Source organism: Lagenorhynchus albirostris, chromosome 19 (genome assembly GCF_949774975.1).
Source record: "Lagenorhynchus albirostris chromosome 19, mLagAlb1.1, whole genome shotgun sequence".
In the NCBI taxonomy this organism is placed as follows: Eukaryota; Metazoa; Chordata; class Mammalia; order Artiodactyla; family Delphinidae; genus Lagenorhynchus; species Lagenorhynchus albirostris.
The window spans coordinates 10,887,643-10,913,033 of record NC_083113.1 but is presented as its reverse complement, the minus strand read 5'-3'; the positions used below and the strand labels follow the sequence as shown (position 1 = coordinate 10,913,033).

The following is a 25,391-nucleotide window of genomic DNA, read 5'->3' as shown; positions in this document are numbered from 1 at the left end:
ATATCTGATTGCTTTTCAAATGCTAGACCAACCTTGTAGTCTTGGAATAAGTCCCACTAGGTCATAATTTATTATCTTTCTTATGTAATGCTGTATTCTATTTGCTAATATTTTTGTTTAGGATATCTGAATCCACGTTCAGAAGAGATCTTGGCCTAAAATTTTCCTTTCTTGTAATGACTTTGTTAGGTTGTTGTATCAGTGTTCTACTGGACTCATAAAATGAATAAGGAAGTGTTCCACTTCCTCTAATATTTAGAAGAATTTGGGTAATGACATTATTTCTTTCTTAAATGTTTGGAAGAATTTACCAGTGAAGCCGTCTGAGCTTGTGGTTTTCTTTATGGGAAGGTTTTAAATTATAGATTCAATGTCTCTAACAGATATAGGGCTATTCAGATTCTCTATTTTTTCTTGTGTCAATATTGTTAGTTGTGTTTTTCAAGGAAATTGTCCATTTCCTCTACATTGCCAAATTTTTTGGCTGAAATTGATCATAATATCCTCTTGTCATCCTAGAATTAGGACGAATTAATGAATTAATGTGTCAGTTTTCATCCCTTTTAATGGAAATTTGTGTTTTTCCCCTTGAGTAGTATTAATCTTTTCAAAGAACCATCTTTTGACTTTGTTGATTTCCTCTACTAAATGCCTGCTAACTCCTAGTTGTTCTTCAAGGTGCGTCTCAGGGATTTCCTTCTTCAGGACTAGGTCAGATGACCACTCTGGGCATCCTCAGCTCCCTGGGCTCTGACATCCCAACTCTGATCTATCTTGGGTGTCACTGGTGACAGATCTGTCTCCCCCACTGGATCATGCGCTCTGCAAGGGCTGGGCCCAGGCCCGTTCTGCTCTCCCATCTCACACCTAAATCCACCTCTGCCTGGGATACCATTCCCCCACTCCTCTTTTCCCACTGTGCCCCAATTCGTCTTTTAGGTCTCACCTGGAGTGTCCCTTCCTCTAGGAAGCCCTCTCTGATACCTAGGCTGCATCAGACATGTCCTCTAGGTTCCCAAAGCTCCCTGGGCTTCCCTCATCATGATGCTGTTTATTCTAGGTTGAATTTAAAAAAAAAGAATATGGAGGCAGAACTCTTTGCTTCTAAAATGGATATAGAAATATGTTTCACCCAACCTTGTTTGACCTTTCACCAAAAAGGCTGGTTTCACTGTTTTTAATATCCTGAGGCCTCTGGCCTCTCCCTGCTTCAAGGGAACTCTTTCATCATTGCCTGGAGGCTAGACTGTAGCTCCTTAAGGGCAGGTTCCCAGAAATGCCCAGCCCGGCACCTGGCATCGAGAAGGCACTCGGGGAATGTTTCATGAGTGGATGAACGGCTCATCTTTCCTTCAGGTTTCCTCAAATTTACTGTATTTAGTCACGATAGGCACCCACATTTTGTCAAAACGTCGTCTGTTTCGAAGTTTACATCTTAACTAAAGTTTGATGTTTACTCTATCTCTGAGGAGTCGAGAATGCTGCTCCTCCCAAGGGGGAGGGAATTTAACAGGTTGCTTTAGCCAAGGAAAAGGCAGGACTCACCTAACCTGTTTATCTGCCCTTAGCCACCCTGCTGAAACTTCTAACGTCATACCACGTGGCATACTGCTACCTTCACTTCTACTTTTTTTTGAAGTATGTTGATTTACAATTTTGTGTTAGTTTCAGGTGAACAGCATAGTGATAGATTATACTCCATTATAGTTTATTACATGATAATGTGTATAATTCCCTGTGCTATACAGTACATCCTTGTTGCTTACCTATTTTATATATAGTTTGTATCTGTTAATTCCATACCCCTAATTTGTCCCTTCCCACTTCCCTCTCCCCTTTGGTAACCACGGTTTGTTTTCTATATCTGTGTGTCTGTTTCTGCTTTGCATATACATTCATTTGTATTATTTTTTAGATTCTGCATATAGGTGATATCATATTGTATTTATCTTTCTGACTTATTTCAGTAAGGATAATATTCTCTAGGTTCATCCATGGAGCTGCAAATGGCACTACTTCATTATTTTTTATGGCCAGGTAATATTCCATTATATATACATACACACACATACATATATATCTCACATCTTTTTAATCCAGCTGAGGTAGGAGATAGATGAGGCCCCAGGCTGAACAGTTCCAAGCATCTCCTGCTGATACTTTGAGATAAGATACCATCATGAGTATTGGGCCTTGCCTGGGTAAACGGCCAAAGCGACTACATTCTTCTCATGCTTGTGGTGAAGGGGATTTCCCGGCCTGACACATGCACAGAGAAGGTCCTCAGTCTAGGGGAGGGAAAAAGGGAGGGAGGAGGCACCAGCTCAGGATTTGTCCTGCCAACCTCCCAGAAACCTTCACACTGGAATCTACCTTCACTGAGAGATGCGCATGCACACCGGGAAGGACCCTGAGTCAGACCAAATATGGACACAGGCGAGATGATTGGCCAGAGGCAACCCGGAAGACTGCCCCGATACTTAAGCAACTTAAATCCTTCCTATTGGCACGCAACTCACTCCAAGTTCGCCCGTGTGTTCTTCCACACGTACTTTGCTTGTATTAAATGTTTTATCTGTTTCACAATCTTGGTCTCTTTGCTGAATTCCTTCTTCAAAGAAGACAAGGACTGAGGTCCCTCTTCTTCCCAGAAGAATCACAACCGTCTATTGACGGGCACTTGGGTTGCTTCCACTTGTCTTGGCTATTGTAAATAGTGCTGCTATGAACACTGGAGTGCATGTATCTTTCCAAATTAGTGTTTTCGTTTTTTCCAGATATGTGCCTAGGAGTAGAATTGCTGGATCATTTATAGCTCTATTTTTAATTTTTTAAGAAACTTTCATACTATTTTATTCCCACAACAGTGTAAAAGGGTTCCCTTTTCTCCACATCATCTCCAATACTTGTTGTTTATAGATTTTTTAATGATAGCCATTCTGGGGACTTCCCTGGTGGCGCAGTGGTTAAGAACCCGCCTGCCAATGCAGGGGACATGGGTTCGATCCCTGGTCTGTGAAGATCTCACATGCTGTGGAGCAACTAAGCCTGTGCGGCACAACTACTGAGCCTGCGCTCTAGAGCCCAAGAGCCACAACTCCTGAGCCCGTGTGCTACAACTACGGAAGCCCGCGCACCTAGAGCTCGTGCTTTGCAACAAGAGAAGCCACAGCAATGAGAAGCACGTGCACTGCAACAAAGAGCAGCCCTTGCTCGCAGCAACTAGAGAAAGCCCGTGCACAGCAACGAAAGACCAATGCAGCCAAAAATAAATAAATAAAATAAATTTATATATAAAAAAATGATAGCCATTCTGACAGGTGCGAGGTGGTACCTCATTGTGGTTTTGATTTGCATTTCTCTAATAATTACTGATGCTGAGCATCTTTTCATGTGCCTGTTAACCATTTGTATGCCTTCTTTGGAAAAATGTCTATTCAAGCCTTCTGCCTATTGTTTGATTGGATTGGGTTTTTAAAAAAAAATATTGAGTTGTATGAGCCATTTATATATTTTGGATATTAACCCCTTGTCGGTTGCATTGTTTGCAAATACCTTCTCCCATTCCATAGGTTGTCTTTTGGTTTTGTCAGTGTTTTCTTTTGCTGAGCAAAAGCTTTTAAGTTTAATTAGACCCCATTTATTTACTTTTGCCTTTATTTTATTTTTTAAAAATTTCTTTCTTTATTTATTTTTGGCTGCGTTGGTTCTTCATTGCCGTGCATGGGCTTTCTCTAGTTGTGGCGAGCGGGGGCTACTCTTCGTTGCGGTGCGTGGGCTTCTCATTGCGGTGGCCTCTCTTGTTGCAGAGCACGGGCTCTAGGAGTGCAGGCTTCAGTAGCTGTGGCATGCAGGCTCAGCAGTTGTGGCTCATGGGCTCTAGAGCACAGGCTCAGTAGTTGTGGCACACGGGCTTAGTTGCTCCACAGCTTGTGGGCTCTTCCTGGGCCAGGGATTGAACCCATGTCCCCTGCATTGGCAGGTGGATTCTTAACCACTGCGCCACCAGGGAAGTCCTGCTTTTGCTTTTATTTCTTTTGCCTTAGGAGACTGGTCCAATAAAATGTTGTTACGATTTATGTCAAAGAGTGTTTCTTCTAGGAGTTTTACGGTTTCAGGTGTTACATTTAGGTCTTTAAACCATTCTGAATTTATTTTTGTACATGGTGTGAGGAAATGTTCTAATCTGACTGTTCTACGTGTGGCTGTCCAGTTTTCCCAGCACCACTTGTTGAAGAGACTGTTTTGCTCTCCATTGTACGCTCTTGCCTCCTTTGTCTTCGATTAATTGACCGTAGGTGCGTGGGTCTGCTACCTTCACTTCTGCCTGTGCACTTGAGGAGCAGACACTGAGTCCAAGTTGGGCCATTTGGCTGCAGGCAAGGGAGTGTTCTTCTCTAAGCCTTCATTCATCTTCAAAATAAGGACCCTCCCTCCTACAGGATAGTACTGCTGAAAAGACTAAATGAGTTCAGCAAAAACTTTGCACTCAGGGCCAGGCTTAACAAACGGCAGCAAGGCCTGTGGAGTCATACAGACCTGGACTCAAATCTTGGCCCTGTCACTTCCTGGATATGCAAGCTGTACCTCAGTTTCCCCATCAGTCAACTGAGGATACCCAACTGGCAGGACTGGGAGAATGGCAATGCAAGACTAAAAGAGAAATTGCTCAATTTAATAAATGTTAAATGTTAGCATCCTCTTCCTGACTCCTGTGCAGAGTTTTATTCCTGGAAATATGTCCTACCCAGTGGGCTGAGCTCTATGCCCTAGGGCTACATAGAACAGTTTTCAGCCTCCTCACTGATCTCTGTATCTCCAGTCTCATTCCCTTTGATCCATCCTCCATACCACAGAGTATCCCAACTCAGATATCCTCTCCTCCCTGAGCCCCAGACTCCTGGGCAACCCCGCCGTAGCTTTTTTTTTGCTTTTTTTTTTTTTTTGCGGTACGCGGGCCTCTCACTGTTGCGGCCTCTCCCGTTGCGGAGCACAGGCTCCGGACGCGCAGGCTCAGCGGCCATGGCTCACGGGCCCAGCTGCTCCGCGGCATGTGGGATCCTCCCGGACCGGAGCACGAACCCGCGTCCCCTGCATCGGCAGGCGGACCCTCAACCACTGCGCCACCAGGGAAGCCCCCCACCCTAGCTCTGACCACTCTGGGCCATCAGTGTGTGGTGACAAGTCTATCCCCCCAACTGGACTATGAGCCCCACGAAGGCAGGATCTGGGCTGAGCTGGTCGCTGCAGTGTCCCCAGCCCTGGATGGGGCAGAGAACAGGTACTCAGTGACAGGGCTGATCTGTGGAAGTCCCTGGGAGGGAGCCGTGGACCCCTTGCGCAGCTCCCTCTCACCTGGCTCTACGCATCACCACACTCAACAGTTCGTCATCTGCCTTATTGTGATGTTCACTTTACTGTGGGGTTTGCTTTATGTGGTGGCCTCGGAACAGAACTGGCAATATTTCTGAGGTCTGTGTATATTGTGAAAGTGTCTTCCTGCACATGAGACTGCATCTGGCTGGAATGTATCTGTTTCCTCAGGAAACTGTGCTCGTAAGACAAGGACAGGGCCGGCGGGGGTTGTGGGGGGAGAGAGGCCAGGCGCCTCGGGAGTTTAAGGACATGAGACAGGACCAAGGGCCTCTCCCCCAATACTGGAAACACACCTTCATACACACAATGGCTGTTTCCTTGTAAAATAAAGGGAACGTGTTCCTAATATGGGCCATCATTCAAATGTGAGCAGTGAGTCATCCTAACTACACTACCTATTATATACCTACTACTTAGGTAGCCTGGGATGATGAAAGGGCTGTGACAGAGATGCTAAATACTGAACTGCTAAATGCATTAGCTATGGAGAGGGGAGTGCTTTTTAAAACATGGGAGGGGGAGAATAAAAGCACTAAATCCTTACCTTCCATAATAAGAAGTCAACAGGTAATAAAAAGTAGGGAAACAGGGACTTCCCTGGTGGTCCAGTGGTTAAGACTCCACGCTTCCACTGCAGGGGGCGTGGGTTTGAGCCCTGGTCAGGGAACTAAGATCCTGCATGCCGTGCAGCGTGGCCAAAAAAATAAAATAAAATTTAAAAATGGGGAAACAATCTTTAGAAATATGGTGGTAAATACCAAAAAACAGCTAAAACATTTAAACTGTTTACCTGTGGGGAACAGGAATTGAAGTGGAAAAGGTTCAGTTTTCTTCTTCTTATCGTAAATCATAGATATATTTGACTTTAAACTAAGTACTCGTACTCCTTTGACAACGTTAGTAATTAATGTAATTTTTAAAACACAAATACATTTAGAAGACTTGTCCAAGCCAAATATTCCACCCAAAAGCCATAGAATAGACATTCTTCTCAAGTGCACATGGAATGTTCTCCGGTATAGATTATAAGTTAGGCCACAAAACAAGCCTTAACAAATTTAAGAAGACTGAAATCATATCAAGCATCTTTTCTGACCCCACTGATATGAAGCTAGAAATCAATTATAAGAAAACTGGAAAATTCACAAATATGTCGAGATTAAACACCATGTATTGCACAACCAATGGGTCAATGAAGAGATCAGAAGAGAAATTTTAAAAAATAGTATGAGATGAATGGAAATGAAATAACAACATACCAAACCTCACGGGATGCAGCAAAAGCAGTTCTAAGAGGGAAGTTCATCATGATAAACACCTACCTCAAGAAACAAAAAAAATCTCAAATAAACAACCTAACTTCCAGAAAAAGGACAAATGAAGCCCAAAGTTAGTAGAAGGAAGGAAATAACAAAGATCAGAGTAGAAATAAATCAAATAGAAACTAAAAAGACAATATAAAAGGTCAATGAAACCAAGAGCTGGTTCTTTGAAAATATAAACAAAATTGATAAACCTTTAGCTAGACTCACCAACAACAAAAAAAGAGAGAGGAATCAAATAAAATCAGAAATGAAGGAGGAGGGGCTTCCCTGGTGGCACAGTAGTTAAGAATCCACCTGCCAATGCAGGGGACAGGGGTTTGAGCCCTGGTCCAGGAAGATCCCACATGCCGCGGAGCAACTAGGCCCGTGCCCCACAACTTCTGAGCCTGCGCTCTAGAGCTCATGAGCCACAACTACTGGACATCGTGCACCTAGAGCCCATGCTCTGCAATAAGAGGAGCCACCGCAATGAGAAGCCGCAACAAAGAGTAGCCCCTGCTCACCACAACTAGAGAAAGCCCGCGCAAAGCAACAAAGACCCAATGCAGCCAAAAATAAAGAAAGAAATAAAAAAATTTATTTTTTTAAAAAAAAGGGTCAAGGTCATGAAAGACAAAGACAGACCGAGAAACTATCATAGGTTAAAGGGGACTACAGAGACATGACAACTAATTCAGGATACAGGATGAGATCCTGGGACAGAATAAGGACTTTGGTGGAAGAACTGGTGAAATGCGAATGATGTGCGTGGTTACGTTACCAGCACTGCACTCATGCTCATTCCCTGGGTTTGCTCCCTGTACTGTGTTTACATAAGATGCTATCATGGAAGGAAGCTGAGGGAAAGGTCTACAGAAGCTCTGTACCATTTTTACAACTTTTCTGTAAATCTACACTGAGCTCAAAGTAAAAAGGTAAGAAAAGAAATAACCTCCAGGTGGCAAGACTGGGAGGAAATGGACCCTCGCGAACATTTGTGGCTGCCGGTGGAAATCTTCTGCACACCCTTGAGTCAGCAATTCTGCTTCTGGGGATGGATGAGAGATTTCAGTCACACGGGTGTGAAAGGCGTGCCTGCCAGGTTAGTCCTGCAGCAGCGTTTATGACAACAATAAAAACGCCAGGAAAGACCCTACAGGACTATCTACGGTCTCATAAATTACAATAACTCTGCCGGCAGCTGAGATAGAGAGTAGGGAAGTTTTTCATGTGCTGATAGATAATTCTCTCCAGGATAACATGTAACATGGTCAGTGAAAAGCAGTGAGGACCAGCACAGTGTATACTGTTTGCTGTACTGTGGGGGAAAAAAGGGCGGGGGGGGGGGGGGGGGGGGCGGGGCGCGTTGCATATCAGCATCTGCTTGGAAATGCATAGTTGTTTTTTGTTTTTTCTGGAAAATACTCAAGATAACAGTGGTTGCCTCTGTGGAGGAGAACAGGGTGCCTGGGGAACAGAAGTAGAGGGAGAATTTCTCCTACATACTCCTGTGAACCTGAAACCATGTGAACTTAAAAACAAAACCAAAAATGAGACAGATAATTAAAATTTTTTCCAAAAATTCAACAAATAATCCTGGACCCAGGATTTGTGGTCAAACCTGTTTAGATGAAATACTCTGCTCTTCCCTCAAGCCCCACTAAGATGGCATTCAGGTAGAAAGAAGCCAGAAGCCACAAGAACAGAGGGAAGAGGGAGGGGTGGCCTGGAGGGGAGCAAGCCAGGGCAGGCCCAGAGGCCGGAAGCAGATAGCTGAGAGGCAACTGACAGAGCCAGCAGGAAGGAGACCTAGGCACCCATGGGTGGGTGTGTCTGGGGGGGGGACAGGGTACAGGCAGCTGAACTAGGACAGACTAGGATGGCATGCACCAGTCCCTCTGAGAGCGGGGATAAGCTGAGGATATCCAGAACTCCTCCCCAACCTGACAGGAAGCTGCAGAGGGTGAACCAGGGGGACTCCAGGAACAGCCCAGGGGGCGGGCCATGCTGGAAACACGCCTGACCCTCTTGCCTGGGGCTGGTGGCCAATGCACAGAGGTCAAGAGTCAACCCCAGTGGCCCTAGCTGGAGGTGAGGAGAGTGAGGTCACACCTTCCACTGAGGTACAGAAAGGGGCTCTGCTCAGCTGTGACCTTGGTAATCCAGGAAGATGGGAAAGATCTAGGCCAAGGACATCCCCGTGGCTCCCAGGCCCCCTCTCCTCTCTTCAGGAACACAGAGACCCCTCCTCTCTCTCCCTCTAAAGCCCTGGTGAAGTGGGTATCAGCCCAGCAGCCACTTCTCTTTTTCTGGAAACTTCCCCTGACTCTCCTTTGAGGAAGGCCCTCCCCTCAATGTTCCCTCATGTTGTTCAGGTAAAACCGATCCTACCCCCATGTTTAGATGCTGGCATTTAGCCCTGGGATTTTTCCCGGAATTTCAGGAACGAGGTCCTCTCCTTCTTCTGGTGTTGCTTAATGAGTGGGCTGTGAACCTGGAGCTACTGAGGCCATCTGATCCCCAAAGGGAGAGACTACCTGAGAAAGAAAGACAGCACAGAGAAACACAGGGCCCAGGGATCGGGCTGTGCCTTCCAGGAATTGTCTGAGTTCCTGAATCTAGCTGAGGCTGAAGCTATACACTTCCGGAGCGTTTATGCATCTGACCGTTAGCTTAGAATTCTGTCACTTGTGAAGAGTTGAGGGAGGGGTTCAGAGTGAGGTCACCACCCCTTCTTGACAAATATTGAGAGACAGGAGTTTCAAGGAGCACTGAGGGGGAAATTCCTAGAAGAAGTGTGTACCCATGAATGTGTATATACAACAGCACGCAACATCACAGAAAAGAGGCAAGATAGGTCTTCTGCACTGAACAGGTGTTACTTTTATAAGCAGAAATCAACTTTCTTTGAAAAATAATACAGCAAATTAATTCCTCGCTGTCCTTGATTTCTTTTTTTTTTAAAGATAATATATTTAATCAAACCTTAATTTTTTTTGTTTTTTTGCGGTACGCGGGCCTCTCACTGTTGTGGCCTCTCCCGTCGCGGAGCACAGGCTCCAGACGCGCAGGCTCAGCGGCCGTGGCTCACGGGCCCAGCCGCTCCGCGGCATGTGGGATCTTCCCGGACCGGGGCACGAACCCACGTCCCCTGCATCGGCAGGCGGACTCTCAACCACTGAGCCACCAGGGAAGCCCTGTTCTTGATTTCTTTTGTCATCATGACATATTGTCCCTGCTGCCTTCAGAATCAAGTCCAAATGTATTAACATGGCCCTGTGTGGTCTGTCCTTGGATGGCCATCCAGTCTCTCGCCACTTTCAGCCCCACCGTCTACATTTCAGCCCCACCAGCCTCTTCTGATTTTTCTCGTTCACACCTTGACCCTTGCACATGCTGTTACCTGTGCCTCTGTCTTTCCACTTTGGCTCACTTCTCCTTGAGCTCTGCTATATCCCCTTCTCCCAAAAGCCCTCCCCAAACCCACAGACTGGCTAAGCTCCCCTCCAGGCTTTCCCAGCCCAGCACTGACCCACTGACCTCTCTGGATCGTCTGGAGAAGGGCCTGTCTCCCCTCTGAATTGCGAGACCCATGAGGGCAGGGCCGTGTCCCCACCACTGCTCAGCACAGGACCCAGCACAGAGAAGATTCTGGGGAGTGCTGGTTGCATGGATGAGATAGGGATGAATAAAACAAGGCAGGGACAGGGTTTGTTTCAGCCCTGTGTCCCCAGCACTCAGCACAGGTATAGAGAAGATGCTCATAGGAGCTATGTTGAAAGAATGAGACCAAAAGTGAAAAGTCTGAGGTATAAAAACATATCAGCTTGGTGATAAAAAGACGCTTTATTCAATCAGTGCTGTCGGGACAACTGGACAACTAGGAAAGAAAATAAGAGGGATCCGGAGTGGGTTGAGGTATCGGTGGGAGAGTCGGGTGGCGGAAGAAGCTGTTACGGGGACTGGAGCTGTGGATTAAGCCTGAACAAGATGACAACTTCCCAGGACTTCCCTGGTGGTCCAGTGGTTAAGACTCCATGCTCCCAAGGCAGGGCACACGGGTTCGATCCTTGGTCAGGGAACTAAGATTGCGCATGCTTTGTGGTATGGCCAAATAAAATAAAATTTTTTAAAAAAAAGAATATTTAAAAGACGACAACCTCCCAAAAGCACTGAGATTTCGTGGCAGAGCCCATGGGGAAAGAGCCAGTGGGAAGCCTAGCCAGCACTGGCAAAGTCCTGGGCAAGGAGCTGGAGGAAAGGGACTTTGACAAGGCCCATGTGGTTCTTGGCTGGTTTCTGGTGCTAAAGAAAGATGAAGACCTCTTCCGGGAATGGCTGAAGGACACACGCGGCGCCAACGCCAAGCAGTCCCGGGACTGCTTCGGGTGCCTGTGAGAATGGTGCGACGCCTTCCTGTGATGCTCTCTGGGGAGCCCTGATCCCGAGCCCCAGCACTGAGTCTCCAGAGTCTGCAGCCAAGTGAGGACTCCTCCCCCATCCTCTCCAAGGGAAAAGACTGCTGTGGTGGTGCAGACCTCCCGTGTACTCCAGGGTCTTTTGGGAGATCTCTCCCCTCATCATTTCAACTTTTATGGAATTCTCAGCCTTGCATGCATCTCCCTTCTCCTTTCCCTGCCAAGTTTTGAGTCAGCTCTTTTTGGTAGAACGGTTACTGCCCTTGTAAAGTTGGTTTTTTTTTTTTTTTTTTTTTTTTTTTTTTTTGCGGTACGCGGGCCTCTCACTGTTGTGGCCTCTCCCGTTGCAGAGCACAGGCTCCGGACACGCAGGCTCAGCGGCCATGGCTTACGGGCCCAGCCGCTCCACGTCATGTGGGATCTTCCCGGACCGGGACACGAACCCGTGTCCCCTGCATCGGCAGGCGGACTCCCAACCACTGCACCACCAGGGAAGCCCCATCACCCCTTCTTGACAAATATTGAGAGACAGGAGTTTCAAGGAGCACTGAGGGGGAAATTCCTAGAAGAAGTGTGTACCCATGAATGTCTATATACAACAGCACGCCAACATCACAGAAAAGAGCAAGATGGGTCTTCTGCACTGAACAGGTGTTACTTTTATAAGCAGAAATCAACTTTCTTTGAAAAATAATACAGCAAATTAATTCCTCGCTGTCCTTGATTTTTTTTTAAAGATAATATATTTAATCAAACCTTAATTTTTATTATTTATTTATTTATTTTTTGCAGTATGCGGGCCTCTCACTGCTGTGGCCTCTCCCGTTGCGGAGCACAGGCTCCGGACGCGCAGGCTCAGCGGCCATGGCTCACGGGCCCAGCCGCTCCGCGGCATGTGGGATCTTCCCGGGCCGGGACACGAACCTGTGTCCCCTGCATCGGCAGGCGGACTCTCAACCACTGCGCCACCAGGGAAGCCCTGCTGGTTGTTTTTATACCTGGGGCAATGCATCACCAAGAAGGGAGAGGCGATTTGCCTTTCTTTTCATACTTCTCCCATAATTTCTTTTCTTGGGAGCAGAACCATCGGAAAGGGAGGGAAGGAAGGAAGGAAGGAAGGAAAGAAGGGAGGACGGAAGGAGGGAGGGAGGAAACCCAGCAGATTCCTCAGGCAAGTCAGGTGAAGCTAGAGCTCTGGAAAGGATCCCCTTAAAACTCTCCTTGCAGGAGTGTGGGGAGTTGAGGTGGATTCACGTACAACAGCATGAAGGCTGCCTGCCAAGTGCCACATAGACTGGAATACTGAAGGCAGCATTCTTTGGGAGAGCATAACCCAGAAATAACCTAAACGTCCACCAACAGGGGCCTGGTACGATCACACTAAGTACCAAGTGCTACGAAAAAGAATGTGGGATGAATTTTCAAGGTTATATAGTTAAAGAGGAAAAAAATAGGGCACAAAACGAGGTGAACAGTACACAATCTTTTACGTGAGTTACACATATGCATACAGTACACCTGATTATGCACAGAACACCTCTGGAGGGTATCTGGGGAGTGACCTTTGGTGGTTTCCTTTCTAACCTCTGACCTTCTACTCTTCCCATCACCCTCTGCCCCAGCCACACAGGCCTCCTCACTGTTCCTGGAACCCAGCAGGCATGCTCTAGCCTCAGGGCCTTTGCACTTACTGTACCTTATGCCTGAAACACTACTCTCCAAACATGCATACTTCCTCATTTTACTCAAGTCTCTGTAATCACCTCCTCAGAGAAGGCTTCCTAAACCCACTCTAATAGAGCAAATACCTTCTCCCATTACACCTAATCCTTCTTCTTTCCTGCTTCATTTTTCCCTTAGTACCATCTAACATGTAATATATTTACTTTCTTTTTTCTTTTTTTTAATAAATTTATTTATTTATTTTGGACTGTGTTGGGTCTTCGTTGCTGTGCGTGGACTTTCTCTAGTTGCGATGAGCAGGGGCTACTCTTTGTTGCAGTGCGCGGGCTTCTCATTGCAGTGGCTTCTCTTGTTGCGGAGCATGGGCTCTAGGCGTGCGAGCTTCAGTAGTTGTGGCTCGCAGGCTCAGTAGTTGTTGCTTGTGGGCTCTAGAGCACAGGCTCAGCAGTTGTGGCGCATGGGCTTAGTTGCTCCGAGGCATGTGGGATCTTCCTGGACCAGGGCTTGAACCCGTGTCCCCTGCATTGGCAGGCGGATTCTTAACCACTGCGCCACCAAGGAAGTCCTATTTACTTTCTTATTTACTATCTGTCTCTTATCAGGAGGACCTCAGCTCTAAAGGGCAGCAGAGACATGGGTCTCTTTTTAAACAGCTGTATCCCCAGTGCTTGGCAAGTAGTAGGCCTTTGATAAATCTTTCTTAATGAACAAAGAAAAGAAGGAAGACAGGCAGGCTGATAGGGATAAGAAGGTATGTACTTTTCATCATATTTCCTTTTGTACCACCTGAATTTTTCTACCACACGCATTATTACTGACCATGATGGAACTAAACTGGAAATCATAACAGTGAGAAATCTAAAAAGGCCCCAATATTTGGAAACTAAACAACTCACTTCTAAATAACCCAGGGGTCAAAGAAGACATCACAAGAGAAACTAAAAAAATATACAGAACTGAATGACAATAAAGACATAATGTGGGACTTCCCTGGTGGCGCAGTGGTAAGAATCTGCCTGCCAATGCAGGAGACGTGGGTTCGAGCCCTGGTCCAGGAAGATCCCACATGCCGCGGAGCAACTAAGCCCATGCGCCACAACTACTGAGCCCGCGTGCCACAACTACTGAAGCCCGTGTGTCTAGAGCCCATGCTCCGCAACGAGAAGCCACTGCCATGAGAAGCCCGCGCACTACAACAAAGAGTAGACCCGCTCACAACAACTAGAGAAAGCCCGCACACAGCAACGAAGGCCCGACACAGCTAAAAATAAATAAATAAATAAATAAATAAATTTTAAAAAAAGACACAATGTGTCAAATTTTATGGAACACAACTAAAGTAGTGCTTAGAGGGAAATTTATATTTAAGTGCTTATATTAAGAAAAGAAGAAAGATTGAAAAAGCAATAATCTAAGATTCTATCTAACTAAAGAAAGAGCAAGTTAAACACAAAGTAAATAGAAAAAAATAATAAGGATAAGAGTGGAAATCAATGAAATAGGAAACAAAAATAAAAGGAAAATAACACAGCTAAAAGGTGATTCTTTGAAACATACTTTGATAAACCACTAGCAGGATTAGTATTCAAGAATAAAGAAAAAAGCAAACATAAATTATCACTATGAGGAATGACAGAGGAGACATCACTAGAGATGCTACAAATATTACAAGGATACCAAAGGAACATGATGCACAACTTTATCCCAATAAATTCAACAACTTATATGAAGTGACATATATCTTGAAAAACATAATTTATGGAAATTGACACAAGAAGGAACAGAAAATCTGAAGAGTCCTATAACTACTACAGAAATTGTATCAGTTATTAAAAATCTTCCCTTAAAAAAAACTACAAGCCAAGCTGGACATTTATATCAAATATTTAAGGAAGAAATAATTCCAATTTTACACAAAATCTTATAGAAAATGAGGGAACATTCTCCCAATTGTTTTATGAGGTCAGCCAAACCGTGATATTAAAACCTGAGAAAAACATTACGAGAAAAAAAATTACAGACTATATCACTCATGACTACAGATACAAAAATCTTTTGGAAAATATTAGCAAATCAAAGTCAGCATATATTAAAAGGATACTACACCATGACCAAGTGGGGTTTATACAAGAATATAAGATTGGTTTAATATTCTTTAAGGAAAAAATCGATCATTTTAACTCATGATAGTAGTAGAATTACGGTAGCCAACCTCCAAGATGGCCCCCAACAATCCCTGTCTCCTGGTTCTTACACCTCTGTATAGTCCCTTCCCACAGTGTACCAGGGTTGGTCTGTAGATCAACACAATGTGATCAGAAGTGGTAGTATGTCAATTCCAAAATGACATTATAAAGACACTGCTTCTTCAGTCTCGGTCACTTTCACTTTTGGATTACTCTCTTTGAGGGAAGCCAGCTGCTAGGTCACAGGTAGCCCTAAGGAGAGGTCCATGTGGAAAGCAACTGAGTGAACAGCCAGTGCAGAACTGAGATCTTCTACCAACAACTAGGTGAGTGAGTCACCTTGGAAGCAGATCCTCCAGTGCCAGGTGAGCCTTCATTCTGAGAGACTCTGAGACAAAGCCACTCACTGGGCCACTCCTAAATGCCTAATTCTCAGGAACTGTGTGAGGTAACAAATGTTTATTTATTATCACACGAAAAAGTACTCAGTATTACCATTCCCCAGGAAAAAAGCAAATGAGTTGCCATTTTACGCCAACTGTAATAGCTAAAATTAACCGTGAAAACATTAAATATTGGCAAGGATGCAGAGTAACTGGAACCACTTTGTAAAACTCGTTGGTAGTTTCTTATAAGATTAAACACACCTTTACCATATAACTCAGAAATTTTACTCCGATGTACTGAACCAAGAGAAATAAAAGCATATGTCTACATAAAGACTTGTACAAGAGTGTTCACAGCAGTTTTACTTGTAATAACCAAAAAAACTGGAAACCCAAATGATTAAGAGAATGGATAAACAAAGTGTAGGATATTCATATATGTACTGGAATAAAAGAAAAGAATATGCACTAAAAGCAATAAAAGAAATGAACCACTGATACATGCAGCAACAAGGAAATATCTCAAAAGCATCTTGTGAACAAAAGCTAGATATAAGGTTCATACTGCATGATTCCGTTTATACGAAGTTTAACAACAGGTAAAACTAATCTATAGTGAGAGAAGTCATACAGGATGACAGAACGGGAAAGCAAGGAACTTCTCCCAGGGTGATGGAAATGTTTTATATCTTGAATGTTGGTTATACGGGCATATGCGTTTGTTAATACTCATTAAACTACAGATCTTTATTAAACTTTAGTATTATACTGTATAGATACGGTACTTCAATAAATAATACGCAAAAAGTCAAATATTAACAACTAAATGTAAGAGGAGGAGCTTGGGAGCCAGTAGGCTTGATTTCTTATTCAGTGTTGCCTCAGGGAACTTGCTGGTCTCTGGGCTATTTCCCCACTCATACAACCAGGACGATCATATAAACTCCCTTATAAGGTGGTTCATATATTTTGTTGAGATCACAGAAAGCATAATAAATAAAAACTATTGTCATCAGTTACGAAATTACTATTCAGAGTAAACACAGCTTCGAGCCAGTCCCTGTGCTGGCTGCCCTTTCCTGGATGGGTTCCAGCCAGTTGAAAGTTGGCCCCAACAGCACTCCAGGTGTTAACAGACTTGCGCTGCTACAAGCAGGGCGGGAGCCTCCTCTGGTGAACCTGGTCCCATCCTCCATGACTGCCCAGAGACAGCAGTGATGCGCAGCCCACCAGTCACCAGAGGAAACATGATTGGTTCTGTCTCTCAGTGCGGGAATCCCATCTGCCGCACTCTGGGTCCAAAGGATTTCGCAGGGGTTAACCCAATCCTTCAGACTGACCAATCAGAGCACGGCATTCCCAGCCCATAAGTGACTGGCTCGGGGATGGGGATGTGACCCAAGCTGGACCACTGAGATTCACCCTGGGAAGAAGGACCTCTCTGTGCCCTGGAGTCACTACACAGGTAACTAATACTTTCAAATGTGAGCTCCAGGAGAGGAGCGTCTTTTGTGTTGTTAGTCATACCTCCTAGGATAGTTCCTAGCAGACAGCAGGCACTAAATTAAGATTTGTTGAATGAGTCAATTATACAGCCGCTTAATGGACTGAAGCAAGTCCTTGTCCCAGAAAATAATCCCACTTCTACTCCCTGCCCATATCTGGAGATTCTGTTCAACTTAACTTAGTACAGAAGGCATCTGTGGGGATTTAAGAGGCACAAGGGTATAGATGATCTTATCTGCAAAGTGGAAATAGAGACACAGATGTAGAGAACAAACGTATGGATACCAAGGGGGAACGGGGGGTGGGATGAATTGGGAGATGGGAATTGACACATATACACTATTGCTATTATGTATAAAATAGACAACTCATGAGAACCTTCTGTAGAGCACAGGGAACTCTACTCAATGCTCTGCGGTGACCTAAATGGGAAGGAAATCCAAAAAAGAGGGGATATATGTATACGTATAGCTGATTCACTTTGCTGTAGAGTAGAAACAAACACAACATTGTAAAGCGACTATACTCCAATAAATAAACATCCAGTATAAATTAAAAAAAAAAAAAAGAGGCACAAGGGAAGCAGCTAACGAGGCTAAGAGCTTAGTGCGCTCTAGAGTCGGGTGTTCCTGGATTCAAGTTCTGGCCCTGCTACTTACATGCTGTGTGAGCTTGGGGAAGCTTCTCAACCTCTCCGCACCCCCACTTCCTCTTTTTCAAAATGGGGATCATAACCCCTGGCTGGCAGGGATGTTGGTGCATTCAAGGCTTGCACATGAATTGACTGTCTAGTGGGAGATTCGGCATGGCTGCCTGCAGAGACTGGGGATGGGGGTGAGCACGGGGAGTGCAAAGTAAAACCAGACAGTCTGGTCCTAGCTCTACCACTCAGCACCTGTGTGCCCTCAGGCAGGTTACCTAACAGCTCTGCTCAGTTTCTTCATCTGTTTAAGTATGTGAGGGATGGCAATCTACCTCACGGGGTGTGGGGAGAATAAATTAATATACAGAAAGACTACAACCACCTTAGTGCTCATTACTATTAATACTACTTTATATCATTCTGTACTGTCTTATTAACTCCATCCTCTCCTGCCATTAGTCTAGAAGCTATATTCATTCACCACGCTGCCCTCCCATATAGCAAGGGATGGTATGTAACTAAATTCTGACCAATTAGCAGTGAGGGGAGTCCCCTGGGGGCTTCTGGGAGAATATTTTTCTCCTTGAAGAGCTTTCTCTCATTTCCCTAGAACCCCCGTCCCACATATAAACGCGTGCGCATGCGTGCGCGCGCGCGCGCACACACACACACACACACACACACACACACACACACACACACATACACACTTTCTCCCTTTGGACACTGCAGTATAAAGGTACGATGCCTGGAGCTCCAGTAGCCTCTTTGAGGCCTTGAGGGGAGTTACTGCCTGAACACCAAGATGGTAGAGACAGAAAGAGTCCTCAGGTCCCTAATAACATCACCAAGCCACCAAACAACCACAAAGCCACCTTTCTCCACCAACAATAAACATCCCTTAGACTTAAGATTTGGGTAAGATTTATTGGCTGGGTTTTCGATTAATCACAGATGAGCACAAACTGATTTGTGTCTTGTTCTTTCGTTCACAATAAGCATATATTACTTTTGTAAATTTAGTAAGTCCCCAAAAAAAACTTCAGAGGAAAAAAACCCCTAAAACCCCAAAATAAAATTAAAATTTGACTCAATTTTAAAAAGAAAAGAGATAAAAATGGCAACACATGCAGCACAGAATTCAGCACACACTAGGCCTTCAGTAGAAGGTAGCTGCTGTGGCTGTGTGCTCATCAAAGCCAGGACCGAGGTGGGTCTGGAAGCCGGAAGATCACTGAGCAAAGAGGGGGAGTGGGGGGCTCTGAAGAAATCACCAGCTATGTGGAGGCTTAGTGGTCTGAGGTGGGGTCAGCTGGAGCTAAGACAGCAGGAACAAAGGAGGAACCAAAAATTAGAAACAAGGGGTAAGACCCTAGTTAGAGACAGAAGCACATCCTGGGAGGCCGAGAACATTGGGGTAGACCAAGGAGTCTCAAGGACAGGTGAACAAAGAAGGGTGAACAAGGTGTTTCTCTGGAGCATAGGAAGAAAATATCAACTTCCCGTTATGTTTGGTTTGAAGAAAGAGAAGAGAAGGGAAAGAAGAAGAGGAGAAAGGAAGGAGAGGGTGAAAATAAGAAGAAATTAAGCTTTACTAGGCATACAGAGACACACCCAGATGGACTACAGAGACACACCCAGATGGACTACAGAGAAGCCCTCTAGTGCCCCTCAGCCGCAGGTGCCAGCATCCTCAGGCGCTGGACCTAAAGGCTAAAGGACTGACACGGGCGCCCTCTCCTGTCCATTCAGCGCATTGCAGCCTGGGCAAATTGATTCCCGGGGACATTCTCAGGTTGCAAATCAAGTCCTCACACCAGGGCTTCTTAAAGAGTCCTGCTCAGAAACCAAGGACGGAAGATTTACCAAGGCCAGCACGAGAAAATTCCAACAAACACCTCTGCATATGGAGGGTGGGAATGAAAGCTGAGCAGGGGGATTAAATTCAGCTGACGGCACACTTCTCTCATTTGGTCTGTACCTCAGTTAGGACTTTGCCAGCTGTGACAGCCAGCCACGCACAAAGAATGTCAAAACGACTCTCAAAGATGGTTACAGGGCTTCCCTGGTGGCGCAGTGGTTGAGAGTCCGCCTGCAGATGCAGGGGACGCGGGTTCGTGCCCCGGTCCAGGAGGATCCCAAGTGCTGCGGAGCGGCTGGGCCCGTGAGCCATGGCCGCTGAGCCTGCGCGTCCGGAGCCTGTGCTCTGCAATGGGAGAGGCCACAGCAGTGAGAGGCCCGCGTACCACAAAAGGAAAAAAAAAAAAAAAAAGATGGTTACACTGAGAGTTTCCAAATGCATTAACAATGCCTGTATAAGAAATATTTTTAGTGAGAGCAAAAACATTTGGAGGGCTATGAATATATAAAATAAAAATTTTTATTATTAAAATATTAATTTCAAAAAATAAAAAATTTCATCCCTTCCAATTTTTGAATGTTTTTAAATGCACAGAATATATTCACAGTAATATATGTCAGTACTATTCATGACTCCTAAATAACTATGTATACACATTCATATCACACACACACACACACACACACACACACACACACACACATTCATACTAGGGGAGAGTTGTCAGAACGTTTCCTTAATAGGAGAGCATAATAAAACTGTTTGGAGGTCACCAACAGCAGCCCGCTGTCATGTAACATAACTGATGTGGTACTCTGGAGATTATAAATAGACTCCAGGGAAGTGGTTTTCAAGCGCTCATGCACACGCGGATCCTGTCTGGAAAATACTGAAAATAAAAATGGGGACTTCCCTGGTGGTCCAGCGGTTAAGAATCCGCCTTCCAATGCAGGGGACACGGGCTCTATTCCTGGTCAGGGAACTAAGATCCCACAGGCCGCGGTACAACTAAGCCCATGCACTCTGGAGCCCGCACACCACAACTAGAGAGAAGCCCGTGCACCCCAATGAAGAGCCCGCGTGCCACAACTAAGACCCAACACAGCCGAATAAATTTAAAAAAAAAAGAAAAAAGTCCCTGACTTCCCTGGCGGTCCCGTTGTTAAGACTCCATGCTCCCAACGCAGGGGGCACGGGTTTGATCCCTGGATGGGGAAGATCCTTCATGTTGAGTGGCACAGCCAAAAGAATAAAAAATAGATAAAAAAAAAGTGTCCAGCCCTTCCTTCCCCAGGTGGACCAATCAGGATCCTGGGCAGCTGAGGGGAGCACGCCACAAAGCTCACATTTTTCCCTTCAGGGCGTCTACCTTTCAGCTCACCAATCCTCTTAGCAGCTATATTTAGTCTGGTGTTTCTTTAGTTCTGTCGAGCTCTGAACTTCAATTGTATCTGTCACTTCTCGAGGTCCTATTTAGCTCTTTTTGCAACTTCCTGGTGATTTTTGATTGTACTCATTCACGTTTTTATATCTGTCCTATTTTATCCTTTTCATATATAAACAGAGCTATTTTATATCCGTATCTGATCATTCCCACATCCACAATGTTTGCGGGTCTTTTTTGTTTGTCTGTTTGTTTGTTTGTTTGTTTGCGGGTCTTGACCTGCCATATTTTGTGTCTGCTGACTCTCGATCATGGTGCCTGCTTCTCTGTACGGCACATAATTTTTTTTATCATGAGCTCATATGTGCCGGAACTCTACCTGAAGGAATTCTCCAAGGCCCAGGCAGAGGGTGGGGCTCCTCCAGGGAGGGTTTATGTTTGTCCTGGCCAGGTACTTAGGGGCACACAGATCCAGGTTCATTCTCAGCCTACTGTTTCCAGGACCTTCCAAAGAGTATAATTGAAGCCTCAAACCCACATGAGGGACAGTCAATTCTCAGAGGAAAACTTTTTCAATCTCTACCTAGATGTAAGGCTGTGTGCCTTTGCAGGATGGGATTTTTTTTAGTTCACACTTCCCTGAGGGGTACCTTCCCCAGGACCTGGCTGTTCACAAGGTGGTCCTCTGTCCCCAAGGCCATGTGAATCTGTCAAGGTCCCCAGAGCACCAGGAGGCTTCAGCGCTCCCTCCCCTCCTTGGCTCTTTGCTCTCGCTTTCTCCTTGCTCTGGGAGGAGTCCCTTTTCTTCATTGCAGGTACAACCATGCATCTCAAAGGATGCTTTAAATATTTTAGGAAGCATTAGGTCATAGGAGGCTCTCTACTCAGCCACATTGCCCTCTCTCTGTTTGCCTTTCTCACTTTTCTTTACTCCAATCCCAGCTTCTGACCAGACAAACATAATAATTGCCCCGCGCTAGTTAGAAATGTTCATGGGAGAGCCCAGACCCTTCTGCTTGTGGTAAGCCTGTGAGGTCTGACTGAGGAAGAGGGACCAACGCCACCTAGAGGCCTGAAGTACTGACTGCTTGGCTGCAACAGGCCACCAGACAAGGAATGCACTAGAAAGTTTAGTATTAAGATGACGATGATGATCAAAATAGTAATGGTGCCTGATATCTCTACACATTCAACAAACAATTATGCAGCACTTAAGAGCCAGGCACTGTTTAATGCTTTATGGATATATTAACTCATGGAATATGAGTTATAATGATATAATTTACAGATACAGTTTAACCAGAGAAGTTAAACAACTTGCCCCGGAAGGGACTTCCCTGGTGGCGCAGTGGTTAAGAATCCTCCTGCCAACGCACGCGACACGGGTTCGAGCCCTGGTCCAGGAAGATCCCACATGCCGCGGAGCAACTAAGCCTGTGCGCCACAACTACTGCAACTACTGAGCCTGCACTCTGGAGCCCACGTGCCTAGAGCCTGTGCTCCACAACAACAGAAGCCACCGCAATGAGAAGCCCGCACACCACAACGAAGAGTAGCCCCAGCTCGCCACAACTAGAGAAAGCCCGCACACAGCAACAAAGACCCAATGCAGCCAAAAATAAATAAATTAATTAAAAAAAAAAAAACTGCCCTGGGGCCACATAGAAAATGGCAGAACTGGGATTAACATGTAGGCAGCTCAGCTCCAGAGGCCGGGTTCTTGACCACTCCGCCCCACTAAGTTACTGAGTTCACTTTAAGTCACTGAACTTAGAACGTGCCAGGCCTGCGCTGAGGGTACTCAACGCACGCAACAGACCCTCCCATCAGACCTATGAGGTGAGTGCTATACATGCAGAGGAGGAAACCGAGGTACAGAAAGGCGGGGTGACTTGCGCGGGACGCACAGCAAACGGCAAAGCGGAAAGCTGAGTGCAGGAAGCCTTTATCTGGAAGCAGGGTTTTCAGCCTCTGGACAGTAATGCCCACATATGCTAAGAACAGATTATCACAGCCAGCACTAAAGACCAGATGCACATGCTCTGGGCCAGGCCTTGATATCCACTGGCTCTTGGATCCCCACAAGAATCCTGGGAGGTGAATTCTATCATCACCCTCATTTGATGAACATGGATTTGGAGTCTCAGAGAGGTCGAGCTGCTTGCCCAAAGTCACACAGCTCATTAGTGGCTCCAAGATGCCAAGCCAAGAGTATCGACTCTGTGGCAAACTGCCTTTGGTGACTGTCTGCATCGCGCCCTGTGCGGTCCCCTCTCACACTCACTCTGGTCTGTGCCAGAGCCGCGTGCACTGACAGCGTGTTCTGGAAGTGATGCTGTGTGGCTCCAGGCCCTGCCCTGAAAAGGCCTGCAGCTTCTGCTTCTTCCCTCATGGAAATCTAGCTCCTGGGGGCCCTGAGTGACCGTGAGAGGCGAGACCACGTGGAGAACAGAGGTCCTGAGACAACACTGAGACGGAGAGAAGGAACTGGCCATTCCAAGATCCCAGTAGAGCCTCCTGATGACTCCAGGCCCAGCCGCCCTCTAACTGAAACCCCCTGAGAGACCACCTAGCAAGACTGGCCGAGGCCCAGCTAGCCCAGTCAAGCCACGAAACCGTGAGAGAAAAATGGTCACTGTGTAACGTCCTTAAACTGTAGGTCAGATTGCTTTGTAGCAAAACTGAAACCAACTCCAAAGCCAAAACTTGTAAGAATGACCACAGAGCTAAACTCTTCTGAAAAAATTATCCCAGCAGCCTGAATGAATCGTGTGGCATATTAGTTTCCTATCGCTTCTGTAATAAATGACCACAAATGCAGTGGTTTAAAACAACACACAGTTATTCTCTACAGTTCCAGAGGTCAGGAGTCCAAAACGGTTCTCACTAGCCTAAACTCTAGGTGTCAGCAGGCGAGAGTTCCTTTCTGGAGGCTCTAGGGGAGAATTTGTTCCCTTGCCTTTTCCAGCTTCTAGAGGCCGCCTGCATTCCTGAGCTCACGGTCCCTCCTCTATCTTCAAGGCCCGCAGGGTAGCAGCTTCAAATCGGTCCCTTTCCTGTCTCCCTCTTTCACCTATAAGGACCCTCGTGATTACACTGGACCCACCTGCATGACCCAGGCTACTCTCCCAATCACCAAATACCTGAGTCAATCACATCTGTAACGTCCCCTTTGTTGTGTAAGGCAACACATTCAGCAGGTTCCTGGGATTAAGATGTGGGCATCTTTGGGGGGGCCGTTATTCCGCCTACCAGAGTAGCAAACTGGAAAAATGACCAGTGTTCTCCAAAGGAATAAGCGGAAACCAACTGGACTTTTCCCACTGCCCAGAGACCTCCCACAGTTCCCCTGGCAGCATCAGCAGTGCACTTTGCATGAGTGGTCCCAACCTTCCTGGCATCACCAACCTCTTTTATTTTCTCTCCCCCAGAAATCTTTGTTGAAAAAGATCTTTGTCTCCCCGACACAGTGCATCATCGATGATTTATGCTTCTTGCATTTACTGTTCTTTCCCAGGCCGAAACACCTACCCCTCCGGCCCCTATTGTGAGGAGACCGACAGCTAGGTCTACCCTACTGTGTCAAAAGAACCTTAGCCAGGGACTTCCCTGGTGGCACAGTGGTTAAGAATCCGCCTGCCAATGCAGGAGACATGGGTTCGAGCCCTGGTCCAGGAAGATCTCACATGTTGCGGAGGAACACAACTACTGAGCCTGCGCTCTAGAGCCCATGAGCCACAACTACTGATCCCACATGCCACAACTACTGACGCCTGTGTGCCTAGAGCCCATGCTCCTCAACAGGAGAAGCCACCGCAATGAGAGGCCTGCCCACTGCAACGAAGAGTAGCCCCCGCTCGCCGCAACTAGAGAAAGCCCGCGCACAGCAACAAAGACCCAACGCAGCCAAAAATAAAATAAAAAATTTTAAATAAATTAATTAATTAAAAATAAAAAGTGTGAATATGAGAAGTCAGGGCATACCAACGTCGAAAAGCATCTCCAACCAAACCTGTCCCCCACTGAGCCCCGGGTACTTTCCGTCCAGCCTGCCCCTCTTCCAGTCGGCCTGTCACACCCAATCCACAGGAAATCCTGCCGCCACTACCTTTCAAACAAATCTACTGCTTATTCATTACTAAGGGGAAAAGGAAAGGTTCTTTTAGCAGTCACCACCTTAACCAAGGGATCCAAGGTACCGCCACAAATGACGGAACAAACAGACATCAGGAGCCCCCTGAGGTGATGTCCTTAGGTGTTCTGTGGTGTTCCTGCCAAATATGCTGAACGTGAATCAAATCAGAGGAAGCAATCAGAAAACCCCAGATTGCGGGACACTACGGGACAACTGGCTTGGACCCTTTCCAATGTCAATGTCACAAAAAACAAGAAAGGACAAGGATACTGTTATAGAGGAGGGCCAGCAAACTTTTTCTGCTACGGGCTACAGAGCAAATATTTTAGATTTGTGGGCCATGGAAACCCGACTCTGCATCCACAGACAATGTACAACGAATGGGCAGGGCTGTGTCCCAATAAAACTTTATTTACAAAGACAGGCAGTGAGCCAGATTGCCCAGCCTGCTGTAGATTAAAGGACACTAAAGAGGCATGATTATCAAATGCAGTGCATGATCCTTGAGC

The 25,391-nt window shown here is 45.9% G+C and overlaps 2 protein-coding genes across 2 annotated transcripts in view; one reads left to right on the top strand and one right to left on the bottom strand.

Moving 5' to 3' along the window:
- OPA3 (outer mitochondrial membrane lipid metabolism regulator OPA3) overlaps window positions 1-25,391 on the bottom strand; it is a 38,599-nt gene that overhangs the window by 9,499 nt on the left and 3,709 nt on the right. The window lies entirely within an intron of this gene.
- On the top strand, window positions 10,875-11,078 carry LOC132510223 (barrier-to-autointegration factor-like). Its single transcript, XM_060132027.1, has one exon. It carries the CDS (start codon window positions 10,875-10,877, stop codon window positions 11,076-11,078), a length of 204 nt encoding a protein of 67 aa, XP_059988010.1.